Source organism: Pimephales promelas, chromosome 8, assembly GCF_988280905.1.
Source record: "Pimephales promelas chromosome 8, fPimPro1.hap1.1, whole genome shotgun sequence".
Lineage (NCBI taxonomy): Eukaryota > Metazoa > Chordata > Actinopteri > Cypriniformes > Leuciscidae > Pimephales > Pimephales promelas.
The window spans coordinates 32,442,555-32,455,670 of record NC_142776.1 but is presented as its reverse complement, the minus strand read 5'-3'; the positions used below and the strand labels follow the sequence as shown (position 1 = coordinate 32,455,670).

The 13,116-nt window shown below is 39.4% G+C and overlaps 1 protein-coding gene across 2 annotated transcripts in view; it reads left to right on the top strand.

Moving 5' to 3' along the window:
• The window catches only part of kcnb1 (potassium voltage-gated channel, Shab-related subfamily, member 1), a 31,527-nt gene extending 19,806 nt beyond the window's left edge, over positions 1-11,721 (top strand). For both annotated transcript variants that reach the window (XM_039647341.2, XM_039647342.2), the window contains one exon: positions 7,095-11,721. In XM_039647341.2, the coding sequence (XP_039503275.2) occupies positions 7,095-9,023 (1,929 nt within the window). In that variant the 3' untranslated portion in view covers positions 9,024-11,721. The remainder of the gene's footprint in view (positions 1-7,094) is intronic.
• The last annotated feature ends 1,395 nt before the right edge of the window (positions 11,722-13,116 follow it).

Sequence of the window (13,116 nt, the reverse complement as noted above, 5' to 3'; positions counted from 1 at the left end):
GCTGGGATTGAGGTAGAATCAACCAATCGTCAATGTAATTCAAGAGCCAGAGCTGTATTCACGCATTTCGTGAAAGTGCAGGGTGATAAACGTAGGAAGAACTCGATATTGGTACACTTCAATGTCAAAAGCAAACCTCAGGAACTTAATGTGTTGTGGCAAACCAGTCCTCGGACCTGATTTGTGTTAGCATATTACACTTGAGCTTCTGAATTGTATGATTTAGTTGGCGCAGATCTAGAATAGGACGCAACCCTCCATCCTTTTTTGGAACAATGAAGTAATGGCTGTAAAACCCTAACTCCCCGCTGGGAGAAGTAACCCGTTCTATAGTCTCCTTTTGCAAAAGCTCACAAGTGTCTTTTAGCTCTGGGCATCGCCACATTGCCATGATGTTTCAGCCCCAAAATATTAGAATAATTAGATGTCTGGGAGCTGAAAACAAGATAGGAAACAGGTTTCTTCCACAACCTTGATACTTTAATGTGGATGTTGGGAAAAAAGGCAATCCCTGACAAGGAGGTTGTGACCTAGATGGTAGAAATCTTTCATCTAGTTTACTCTTTTGATGTATTTTTGGCTTCTCGGCAGATCAGTCAATGTTAAGCTTAGTGACAGCACAAGTCACAAACTCCATAAGCTACTCATATGCAGGAGTATGAGGTGGCGAATCCTCCATATCTCCTGTTTCGATACTAACAACATCCAGCTCCTCAGCAGTACCAGTACCTCATCCAGGGGTGAAGAAACCACAGTATGTGCTTACCTCGAGATAAGGCACTAGACCTGGGAAGTCTCAAACCCCTCTGCCAGATCCATTCGCAAACCCCACAATCTAAGTTGCACCCGAATAGTACTCAAACAGGTAGTAGTAACCCTCCTCGTAACGTTCTCAAAGATAGCTTCTCACAATGGTCGAACTCAGCCATCTCAAGGGATGACTGGGCATGCTCCACTCCCATGCAAACAATGCACAGCTCATGTTTATCCCCAACCGTGATGAAACGAGGGAACCAGGTTGCTGCTGGTAGAGGTGTTAGTCAGGCCAGTAGGGGGTGCTCATCATGTGGTCTGTGTTGGTTCTTATGCTCCAGTATAGTGATGGGGACACTGTACTGTAACAAGCACAGTCCTTCGAATGAGAACGTTAAACCAAGATACTGATTCTGTGTGGTAAAATACCAGGATGTCCTTCGAAAAAAAGAGTAGGGGTTGAACCCCAACTACCTGCCCAAATATACCCATTGGCCTCTATCCCATCAGCATGACCTTTGAATCATCCCCATGATACAATTACAGAATAGATTAGATTAGTACAACTGCAACTTCCCCCATTAACACCTTCAGACTGTATGCAGCAACCAGTATAGCATGGTGTTGATGCTGATGATAAGATGGTCACAGATGGCTTCTTGTGACTACCTCCTACCAAGCTTAAAGAAGGTTGCCATGACAATTCTGCAGCAGTGGTTGAATGTCAGTGGTCAAGGTCAAAGGAGGAGTTTTCACTGAAGAGTCACAGAAACATCTGCTGAACGTATGGGTTATGCAGGATTATATTTACCTCTTTTTTTGTCTTGGGGGGGGGGGGGGGGTGACATTTAAACCGTTTTCATCATATGTCATCATATTTTAATTTATTGGCTCTATTTAATAATATTTAATAATAAATATCACAATATTGTTTAATGTAAATTTTGTAAATAATGATAATTTGTGTAAAGTCCATTTAAGGAAAATAAAAAAATTGTGTTAAGTCCATTTAAGGAAAATTAACAATTCCTCTTTCATTTTTATTTTATTTTGTAAAATATATGTCCTTTGCGTTACACTTCTTGTAAAAACAAGAATATGGCTTCCTTCATGTTGATTTGTCAGACAAACAGTGAATAATAATTTCACGATTTTTTATGTTCACATATTCCTTGAGTATGGCAAAGTATTGAGTATTGCTTTTATGCATTTACTGTAGCTTTTAAACCACGCTCGCTCTCTGACGCGGAATGTATAGTTTCTCTGCACCATAGACCCTTTATTGAAAATTGTGACTAATTCAAGATCCGAACCCGTTTCTGTGATTTTCTAGGCTTCAGACAAGCTGTTGGCATGAAAAAAAGAGTGATGTCACTACAGGTAACAACTTAATCATGGAAATGACCGAACTTTAATAAAAAGAAACATAAATAAATGTTTTAAAAAAACATAATAAGCTATGTCAAATGTCATATATATGTGTGTGTGTGTGTGTGTGTGTGTGTGTTAAAGAAGAATCTCATTTGTGATTTTTCTTTCCTGTGTGATTGCATGCGTTTGAATTGCTCTTTATGGGCTGCACTGCTGTGCAGCTTTTGGAGCCTTCACACGCTATAGTGTGTGTGTTTGTATGCATATGAGGGTTTGTTGTAAGTCTCAGGAGAACATAATTTGTACATGATTGTAGAAACTCCTCACTGGATGTGATAATGAGACAGTCACCTGAGATGATGCAGAGAGAGAGTGGGATTTCTCCCTGTGCATCCTTAGCTGTCTCTACACAGGGAGTTGACCCTGTTATGCCTTCCTCAGCTTGAGTGTGTACAGACATTATTAACAGATTATCACTTGGCCAATGGCTCAATTGATTATGCACTGAGAATATGTGCTGAAGCAATTTAAAATGTACTTCCCATTTAACATTCATTGTCATGAATGGACTGCCTTTTTTTAGTTGCCCTTTTCACTTTTTAACATTAAGAATACTTTGTAACGCACATGTGCACACACATGTTCGACGTAAAAAGCCAAGAAAATGACCTATAAAAGGATTCTTTCTTAGCTTCAGGGTTCAGAATCATTCAAAGCTGTAGTAAATTGTTTTTGCTCAGAGGTTGCTCTTTCATAGCTCAGATGTAATGGAGTTGTGGAGTATGTTTCTTTTAGGTATTAATTTTGTCTCCATTTGGTCGTGGAAACATTTGATGAGAAATGTTTGAATTGAAGCTAAAAAAAATTTGGAGAAAATCTGAAACGGGCCTATTAAAGACATCTCATTTGTCATATCTCTTAAGAGAATTCTTATGTTGTTCTAATATAATTCTTTGTCTTTTATAGAGTTGTTTTAAAGACCAGAACACCACTGCTAACCACTTAGGACCACTAGAAAACTTTATACCTTAGAATGAAATGCAGCATCATAATATCACAAACATCCAGCTAACATTAACACCTTTTATTAGACCGTGAGGATAAAAAAGATGGGGGTTGGGAGCTCCAGTTTGACTTAGTAGAGATTGTGGTTGCTGATACCAGTGTGGAAATAATGCCGCTGAAGCTTTGGCAAGCTTATACATAAAAGGCTAATCTTTGCTGTTTATAGGTTATGGGATGTTTTTAATCTTATTATCGCTACTAACTTACCCTCATGACTCACGTGACTGAAGGGTATCATCTCCTCTTAGACACATTAATACACACAGAGAAACACCTACATAAGCAATGAGTCACCCAAGATTTCTATACTATTCATGTGAAGGTGAATAATACGGACAAAGAGAGATTAGCTGGCTAATAGGTAATAGAGAATGAAGTTAGAGATTCATAAACAGAGTGGCTGTGACAATTTTTCTCTTCACAAATAGGATGTGTATCATTTGAATTATGCACCCAAAACGGACTCACAATTTAGGAATTCTCAATATTTTCACCATGTTTTAAGCTTATAGCGCAAGTTTCTCTTACGTCAGAGTACAATTTACACGACAACGATATGCTTAAAATGGAGTTTTAAGTTTTTCCACGTACAGACGACACCATTGTCAAAACCATCTCTTCACATGCATCTCCTCTAGCCTGGGAAAACCCAGACAACTTCCAGCAAATTTAGATTTGCTCTGCAAGTTAGTCTGGCTAAGAGCTCATTCAAGCCCATTTCTAATCCGTCAAAATTGCTGTACCAGTCAGAAACTTGGGGCGGGTTTTACACGATGGCGACAGCACCGCGATGGAACTAGGGGTGTGTTGGTTATAGTTGAATACCGTCATTAACTCTATAAAATATTTTGTTCACAAACATTTTTTTATCATAGAGAATGTTTAAATACTAATATCAGCTTACGAGGGAAATTGGGAGGGAGGCTGCTACTACTGGAGATGATTCGGGAGAGGTCTATACTCGACACGTCCACACAAGCGCAAAAGTGCGTGCGGCAAAAATTACGCGTTTGGACTGTTTCCTCACAAACAAACGTTTCCTTGCAAACGAGCGAAGCATGGCAGTTGCTCAGTGTTCGGATGTACAAATGAACACAGAAGTATTTTTTAGTTCGTTCATCCGAGCCTCTGAAGAAACAATGGGTTGATTTTATTTTCTCTGGAAATCCGCCGACTCAACTCCCAAAGTTTTGTATGGTCCAAACATTTCACTCGATGAACGTCTGAAAATAAATCGACCGAGCTACCAAAGAACAATTTCTGATGTGTAGCCTAATTGTTCAAGTTCAGACAGGTAAGTTAATCTTTCTCTCAAAATCGTTCGATACTGTTTATGCATCACTAAGTCAAGCCAGTGACTAAAATATCAACTTCACATCGTTTCTTTTAGTAGGATGACAATAATCTTATTTAAATTGTGAACAAATTATACAGAAAGCAATCAAAGAACAATCTTTCCACACAGGGCAAGTTTATCTGGACAACACGTTATGCAATCAATGACGAGCACTACACTGCACAACGAAGCTCTTACTGTATGTACATCTTCGTGTTTGCATTGGTGAAAGCATTAGAGAGAGCAGAAACTGCATTACACTGCACAACGAAGCTCTTACTGTATGTACATCACCGTGTCTGGATTGGTGAAATCATTTGAGAAAGTGCAGAAACTGCGTTGCACTAAGATCTTCATTCTGTCCTCAGTCTGCGATCAACAGACTGTCCTCTGCTGCTCAATGCTCATCACAGCAACATTTTATGTGATGGGAATCTAAATACTTCAAAAACTTCTCACGATTCGGTAATTTCGATAGCTGTAATTGTAAAAACATATAATAGGTGTAGTAAAAATATTCGAGAGAGTTTCACATGTAATATGTACAGGGGTTGGACAATGAAACTGAAACACTGGCCAATGTTGGAGGTTTCAGATCTATATGCCTGGCAGCCAATCTTCAGAGTGAAGCACGGGTGGGTCAGTGATGGTTTGAGCTCCAATATCATGACAATCCTGATTGTATTTGATGGACACGACACTGCTGAGGACTACCAAACCCTTCTGGAGGATCATGAGCAGCTGATGCTCAAACCGTGTATCAGCATGATCATGCACCAACACACACAGCAAGACTTGTGACAGAAGGGTTTGATGAAGATGACAGTGAAGTTGAACATGCACAGTCACCAGATCTAAATATTATTGAGGTATTTTGGAGGAGCGAGTCCACCAGCATCATATAGTGACCTGGACACTGTTCTGGAAGAGGAACGGCTCATAATCCCTCTGGTCACTGTGAAGGACTTCTATCTGTCATTCCCAAGATGAATTGGTGCTGTATTTGGATGCAAAATGGGGCCCTCACCATACTAACAAATTATTGTGTTGTAAAACCAGGTGTTTCAGTTTCATTGTCCAACCTCTGTAGCTATTTCATATGCAAGCATGTCAGCCAATCACAGCAGTGGCGCTTACACTGAAACCCACAGCAGACACGCCCCTTCAAACAGAGCGTTCAAAGCAGAGGCTAAAAAAAAAAGCCTTTTATTTCTAAATTATGACTATTTTTGATCTAAAAAACATACTAACATTATAAGGGCAACCCAGGAAACATTATTAAATTACAAAATAACCCCATGTCAGGGGACCTTTAAGGTTTTGTTTACTGTGTGTGATTTTATTTAAAAGCACATTCACTTCTAGTTGTCTTGCTGTTAATTTTAAATAAATGTAGAGCAAGTAGCTAATCAGTGTCTGCTCGTTTATTCAAACTAGTTGTTCTATAACGTTTTCGTCATGTAAACAAATGGGCAAAATTAATAAAAAGTGTCACGTTTTAGTTGAAAACGGTGTCATGTAAACAGTGCCTCAGCCAACGACCTTGGCCACTGTTGGGCTCTTGATCATTTCTCTGTCAATTGCCTTTCTTGTTCAATTATTTGGTACGAAAGCCTCTTAGTTGGCTTTGTGGTGTATAGGATTGTACCACGTGTTTGCCATTTTGTTGTAATAGACATGCTGTTCTGTGGGAGGTTTAAAGCTTTACAGATCTTTTTCTTTTGAACAGTTTTTTTTTCTTTCTGGAAACTTTCACAGGGAACTTTTTTTGTGTTTAGACAGCAGGACAGATCTTATCTTATGTTTTCAAAGTCCTCTTTGTTATTTCAATTGCTAGAAAATTAAATACTTCACCCAATTTAGTTGTTTTAGTTGCTACTAGTTCTGTTTATTAATGAACTGAGTGATTTAATTACTAGGAGTTTAGTTTTAGTATGATTTTACTCAAAAAGCTATGTCAAGATTTTCTGTGTTGTGGATTTGTCTACTAACCAGTATTCTGGTTTTACTGGTTATTCAGTGTTTCACAACATTTCTGTACTTCTCAATAATGTTCAACCCTCTCAGTATTACTACTTTAAACGGCTTTCTTGACCTAACATCACAGGTAAAGCCAGTATTATTATGCAATATCCTGGCATTCAGTGTAGCTGTTCGACTGCTCAGAAGTAAGTAAAAAGACCTTGATTTTATGTAAATGATTTGACTGACAATGTAGTCAACAACTTGTTTAGCACAGGGCTGTGTTTTATGGTGTAAAGCATTCTTCAACAAAGTTTTCTACAAATCACAACGGTGGTATAACATCCTGCTCATAGTCACAAAGAAAAAACATGTATTGTCAGTTGCTTTGATTTACCTAGACCCTACATGTATAAATTAAAGAAGAATCTCCTTAGTGGCATTGTTACACTATACACTATATATTGTATATGTACTATCTATTGTATACATTATAAATACAATGTTTTTTCTTTTAGGTGTTGAGACACAAATCTCAGTATTTCTTTACTATGAAGGTATTTCTTGTTTTTAATAGTGCATTTTTGTTTGCTTTTTTGTCTTTCAGATCTTGGCCATCATTTCTATCCTATTCATTGTGCTCTCAACTATCGCTTTGTCTCTTAACACCCTTCCAGAGCTGCAAGACACAGACGAGTTTGGTCAGACAACTGATAATCCCCAGCTGGCCCATGTGGAGGCTGTGTGCATCGCTTGGTTCACCATGGAATATCTTCTTCGCTTCCTTTCCTCACCAAACAAATGGAAATTCTTTAAAGGTCCTCTCAATGTCATCGACTTGCTGGCCATTCTACCATATTATGTAACCATATTCCTGACAGAGTCCAATAAGAGTGTGCTGCAATTCCAGAATGTACGACGGGTGGTGCAAATCTTTAGAATCATGCGGATTTTGCGCATACTCAAATTGGCACGTCATTCCACCGGGTTGCAGTCACTGGGCTTTACACTACGCCGGAGTTACAATGAGCTGGGCCTACTTATCCTCTTCTTAGCAATGGGGATCATGATATTTTCCAGTCTGGTTTTCTTTGCGGAGAAGGACGAGGATGACACCAAGTTCAAGAGCATCCCTGCCTCCTTCTGGTGGGCCACTATCACCATGACCACTGTGGGATATGGAGACATTTACCCTAAGACACTTCTGGGTAAGATTGTTGGTGGGCTTTGCTGCATAGCAGGAGTTTTAGTCATTGCCCTACCAATTCCTATCATTGTCAACAACTTTTCTGAATTCTACAAGGAACAGAAACGGCAAGAGAAGGCCATCAAGAGACGTGAGGCTCTAGAGCGAGCCAAACGCAATGGCAGCATAGTGTCCATGAATGTTAGAGAGGCGTTTAACCGTGGTGCAGAGCTTCTGGATGTGGTGGTCATGGACAAGGGTGAGAGAACCCATGACAACCATCTCTCACCCAGTCGATGGAAATGGTCCTCTAAGAGGGCAACTTCAGAGACCAGTTCCAATCATTCGTTCAACCCAGACCAAGGTTCACCAAGCAAGGCGGGAGCTTCTAGTCCACAGAGGCTTAATGCACAGAAACTAGAAGAGATGTACAACCAGATGGCAAAGACTCAGTCACAGCCCAACCTGAACACCAAAGACAAAAATGTATCTCGAGCAGGTCATAGAAGGGATGAAATTGAGCTGGGAGCCTTGCCAGGTCAAGGAGGCGACCCACTGAATGGGGGTCGTGAAGGGGTGGTAGACATGAAAAGTCTGTCAAGCATTGACAGTTATATCAGCTGTGCAACAGACTTCCAAGAGAACCCACGATTCCCCTACAGTCCAGCAGGGGGTCTGTCACTCCCAGAGAGCTCTCGGTTCTCCCACAGTCCTGGTTCTGGCCTCACTGGTCGAGTCAGTGCTAATCCAAGCCTGCAGACCACACTGGAGCATGATACCATGCTCACACCACCTTGTTCTGGTGCTAAACCTCTCAACACCGATGGTTCGCGGCAACAAGTTCTGCTAATAAACTCTCAGAAAATGCATGCGGTTAGGGTGAATCATCGCAATTGTGGCGAGACCAGTCCATCTGGTGGTCCTCTGTCTGACAGCTCTATTCTTTCTGACCTCTCCATCCTAAGCCCAGAGGTGTCCGTCTACACAACAGCCAGCAGCAGGACTCCACCTAAGACACCAGAGAGGAAGGCACTGACCCCTGCAGTTTTTACTTTCCATGATGCATCCATTAGCAAGTACATCGATGCCGACACAGATGACGAGGAGCACTTGCGTGAGGGTGGCCCATCAGAGCACCTGCTTGGGGGCCTCAGCTCCAAGCCTCGAATTAGTGGTTACCAGGGGGCCACCAACCACTTGGAAGCTGCCCAAAGGCTGCTAGGTCAGAACTGCATATTTCCGCTGGGAAGTAGCCCAAGTGTTAGCCATGAGAACCACGTGGTTTCAGAGAACTCACGGAGGCCCAAAGGGGACAGGGGACATTCCAACGCTTTTGATAAGGGCCTCTGAGGCCTCAGGGTGGTGAGTTGGACTACACAGAAAGAAAGAAAATTGAAGAGGAAAAAAGGCCAAGTTCAGTAAATGACTTTAGAGAAAGCGGAGACTAATGTACACTGGAGATTAATTGTGCAGGCATCTGACCAGGGGGCCTACCCTGGTGACTTCATGCGGGAGAGTTACCTGGAAAACCGTGGTCATGTTACATCATTAAGGGACAGGATCTTGAAGATGCACCACTGCCTACACCTCTTGCCCTTTTTCCACTTCTGTAAACAAGCCTGCATTGGCGCATCACAGGCGTAAGATAAAGGCTGAGCGGATCTGGCCTATAGGTTTGTTTGTGAAAAGAACAGGATTTATGCTAAAGCTTAAATAGCTTGAGGCTGAAAACTTACCAGACATTTAAGCCCAGGTGTGTATGGTAAATCAAGGGGGACAGTCCATCACTGCCCACGTCAGCTAGCCACTGTCCACAGCCCACCTTAAAAATTAGCATTAGAGACATGTTATACCCTGTTTACTAGTGCACCCCTCCCCTATCCCCTAATTAACTGGCCTTACTTAACTGCAGTTATGGGTCTGCATACAGTATGAGTGTTTTGTGTGCAAGCATATTTGATATAGGGAGGGCTGATGGTATGATAATGTGCACGTATATAACAACCAACATTCCTTCTAACAAAGCTCACTCACTCTTCAAAATATATTCACATCCTGCGTGATTCTACTTGATTTAATTTATTTTTATATAGACATGAAGATTATCTATAGAAATCAATCCCACATATTTCTTGTGTCGTATTCATCAGTATGATAAAAAAAAAAGTCAATTGTTTAATTGGAAGAGACCAAAATCAGTTTAAATTTACCTCCCCTCATGTACCTACTAGTGTGTCATCTTTTATTTTTTTCTAGTATGGCAAAGCTTAAGGGGGATAGTTCACCAAAAACTGAAAATTCTGTCATTGTTTAGTCTCCCACATTTCATTCTGGTGACACAAAATAATATATTTTGGGGGGGCATTGGGTAGCCACAGATTAAAGAAATGCATACAAGTTTGGAACAATATGAGGGTGAGTAAATGATGACAAAATTTTCTGTGTAAGTTAACTATACCTTTTTAAGAAAGTTACCGAAGATACACTTGTGCTTACATGTGTAAGGTTTTATTACAAAAGCCCATGTTTATGATTTCATATTACAACTACGTAGCACATGCACATTGGCAGCCCAAACAGAAGCAACATTGAGAACGAATGGACAACACATACCTCGTCCTGCGATGGAAAGCTAGAATGAATCTGACAAAGAAACTACTGAAAAACTTCAGGTCAATTCAAGATTTCAGTTAGATTTACCAATCTCATATCAGTGGATACTGTTCAAACACAAACATTTCTGAATACAAGAATAAATATATATTTCTAAAGTATTTTCTAGATGATCATGTCAAATGAGGGATAGATGGTCTCATACTTTTGCATTGCCAGGGAGAGTGTTTATTTTAAAATATTTGATTTAATACAAGGTTTTATGGGACCTTTTTTGTCCTCAGGCTCAACATAAACAATGTGACCAAGATGACCACCACTTAATCCCAAACATTTATCTTTTGATAGCGAGCTCTGTAATAAAGTATATAACGCATGGCAATGTTTATCTCCAAATTTGATACAATCCCTTTACACAGCACAAACTTAATATCCTTGAAAGATTTGATTCTTATCGCCATCGCAGCCATCCTCACCAATTTGTAACCACATAGTCCAGCATGTATTCACAGGTATGTAGACAATGTCCTGAAGACGACTATAACCAGTTTCCATGGTGACCACAAGCCCTCCCTTCTAGCGCTCATATTGAATTTGAAAACTGGGATAGAGAGGGCTAAATTAGACTAAAAAAACATACTCAATTGCATCTGTTCCATTATTAAAAGTCACAAAGTCAGAATGTACTTGTCTCTTAGAATATGTATGTGTTATCTGGGGAGTGCAAAGATGATGGGGGGGAAACTCGGCCTCTACCGAGACTTGTGAGTGTGTGTATGCTTCCATCCCTGTATCAACGATTTTAGCCGAGTTGAAGTGGGGTGTGAACGGAATACCAATTTTCTGCAAGAGAGCGGGAGGGGTGTGTGTATGAGAGCAGAGAAAAAACTGCAAGTGAGAGGGATCTTCCCTCTCTGCTCTATACAGAATAATTTATGAATGCAACGATGCAGTTCTGCTTACTGTAATGGTGTGGAGAGGAATCTGCTTTCTGAGTGCTAAGGACCCTTGCTCCATTTGTGGTCTTTTATGTGGATATTATATAATATCCATGATCTGTCGGGTGTGTGATCCACATTCAATACCCTATTCATTCAGTAGATTCATACTGAGAGAACATTATCACTAAAATGTGACCTTACTGAAGCCATTCAAAACTCTCTTTGCTGTGTATCTGTGTTAGGCTGTGCCCTGAGATCAATGTCAACCCTGTTTTTTTTTAATAATCCATGTGTAAATCTCACAAAGAAATGTCTGGAATATTTAACCCAAAAATCTAAAGAAAATGTGTATTTTCTTTAAAATAATGTCATGCATTTCACCCCAATATATATGAAGAGTTCAGATGCAAAAGCCTCTAAATGCCATTTGAAATTTTCTTCTTTAATGATGATTTTTTTATCAAATTTGTATATTTAAGTTCAGTAATTTCACTTAAATGGCAATGATAATTACCTATTAAATGTTATTTAAGTGAAATTACTGAACTTAAATATACAAGTTTGATAAAAATCATCATTAAAGAAGAAAATTTCAAATGGCATTTAGAGGCTTTTGCATCTGAACTCTTCATATATATATATATATATATATATATATATAATGGGGGAATTTTGTATAAAAACTGGCTCTTGAAATAGGTTTAATTTGCTTTATGCAAGATGTAATATTTTTTTTTTCTGTTGAAATACAGCCCAGACATGTTCCTGACATGTTTTGTGAGATTCACCACCATATAGTCCATGTTAATTGCTTAATCGGAGATGTCAGAGATTAGCATATGTTGTTTTATTGTTCCGCAGATGTCATTCTGTAACGTCCCATAGGGAACACTTGCAGTGCAGTGTGCTTAGAGCATCAACAAAGATTAGAGCGAATTATATATGGGTGATTATTTTGGGGGATATTTTTTGACTCCAGTCTAAAAACAGTGATGACAATCAGTAATTTGAGTACAATGTCAGTGTCTTATTGGATGGTTTGATGGCATTAAAGGTGTTTTGTCTAGAATACCCACCCCAGCGACAGTGCAGGTTACAATTCATCATGGTACATTTATAAAATCCTTTAAATTAAAATTTGTCAAACTGTGACGACCTAGTGATGTTTCCAGCATCAACATGGACGCTGTTTGAAAATAAAATGTTTTATGTTTATGTTAGATTTACAGGAACAGGCATTATAGAACAGGCACTTTGACTTTTTAATTCAGAGGGGTTTTTTTATGATTTGTGTATTTCATTCAAATCAGAAAGCACAAATAAGTAACATCTTTCTTTTATTTGATTTTTGTTGTTTTCTAATGAAATTGTACAATAACAGTGGTAACCAGTAGTTTGAAGTTTAGGAAGCATTTCACGATGAAAAGAAATTACTGTTAGCATCCACATAGAATTTCCAGGGAACTTTAAAAAAAAAAGAGAGCACTGTTTACAATCCCTCCCTCCCCTAAATCTTCTACAATGTTGTTTGTAGGTCTAAAGGCTGTTTGTTTTGTAATCTTTCTACCTGTTGACTTTCTATGCCGTTGTTTCTGTACGTGTGTTATGTTGTTTAATGCATGTCGTACCTCTGAAGCTGTAACTTGTTCTGTATGTGACGAAAAAGCCAATTCCTTGTCTAATATAGGAAAAAGAGCCAAAAATGTGTCAAAATGTCCTGAAATCTTTAGATTTCTTTGCAGTATGAAGAAGAGATATCCCCCTCCCCCCTTGGTTGGCTGGAAATCAAATAAATGATACAGATTATTAATTTTACCTATTATTTAGTGTTGTTATTAGAGTTTAAACACATGATTTCAAATGGAGGAGCCCTAAGGCCCCAAAATGCT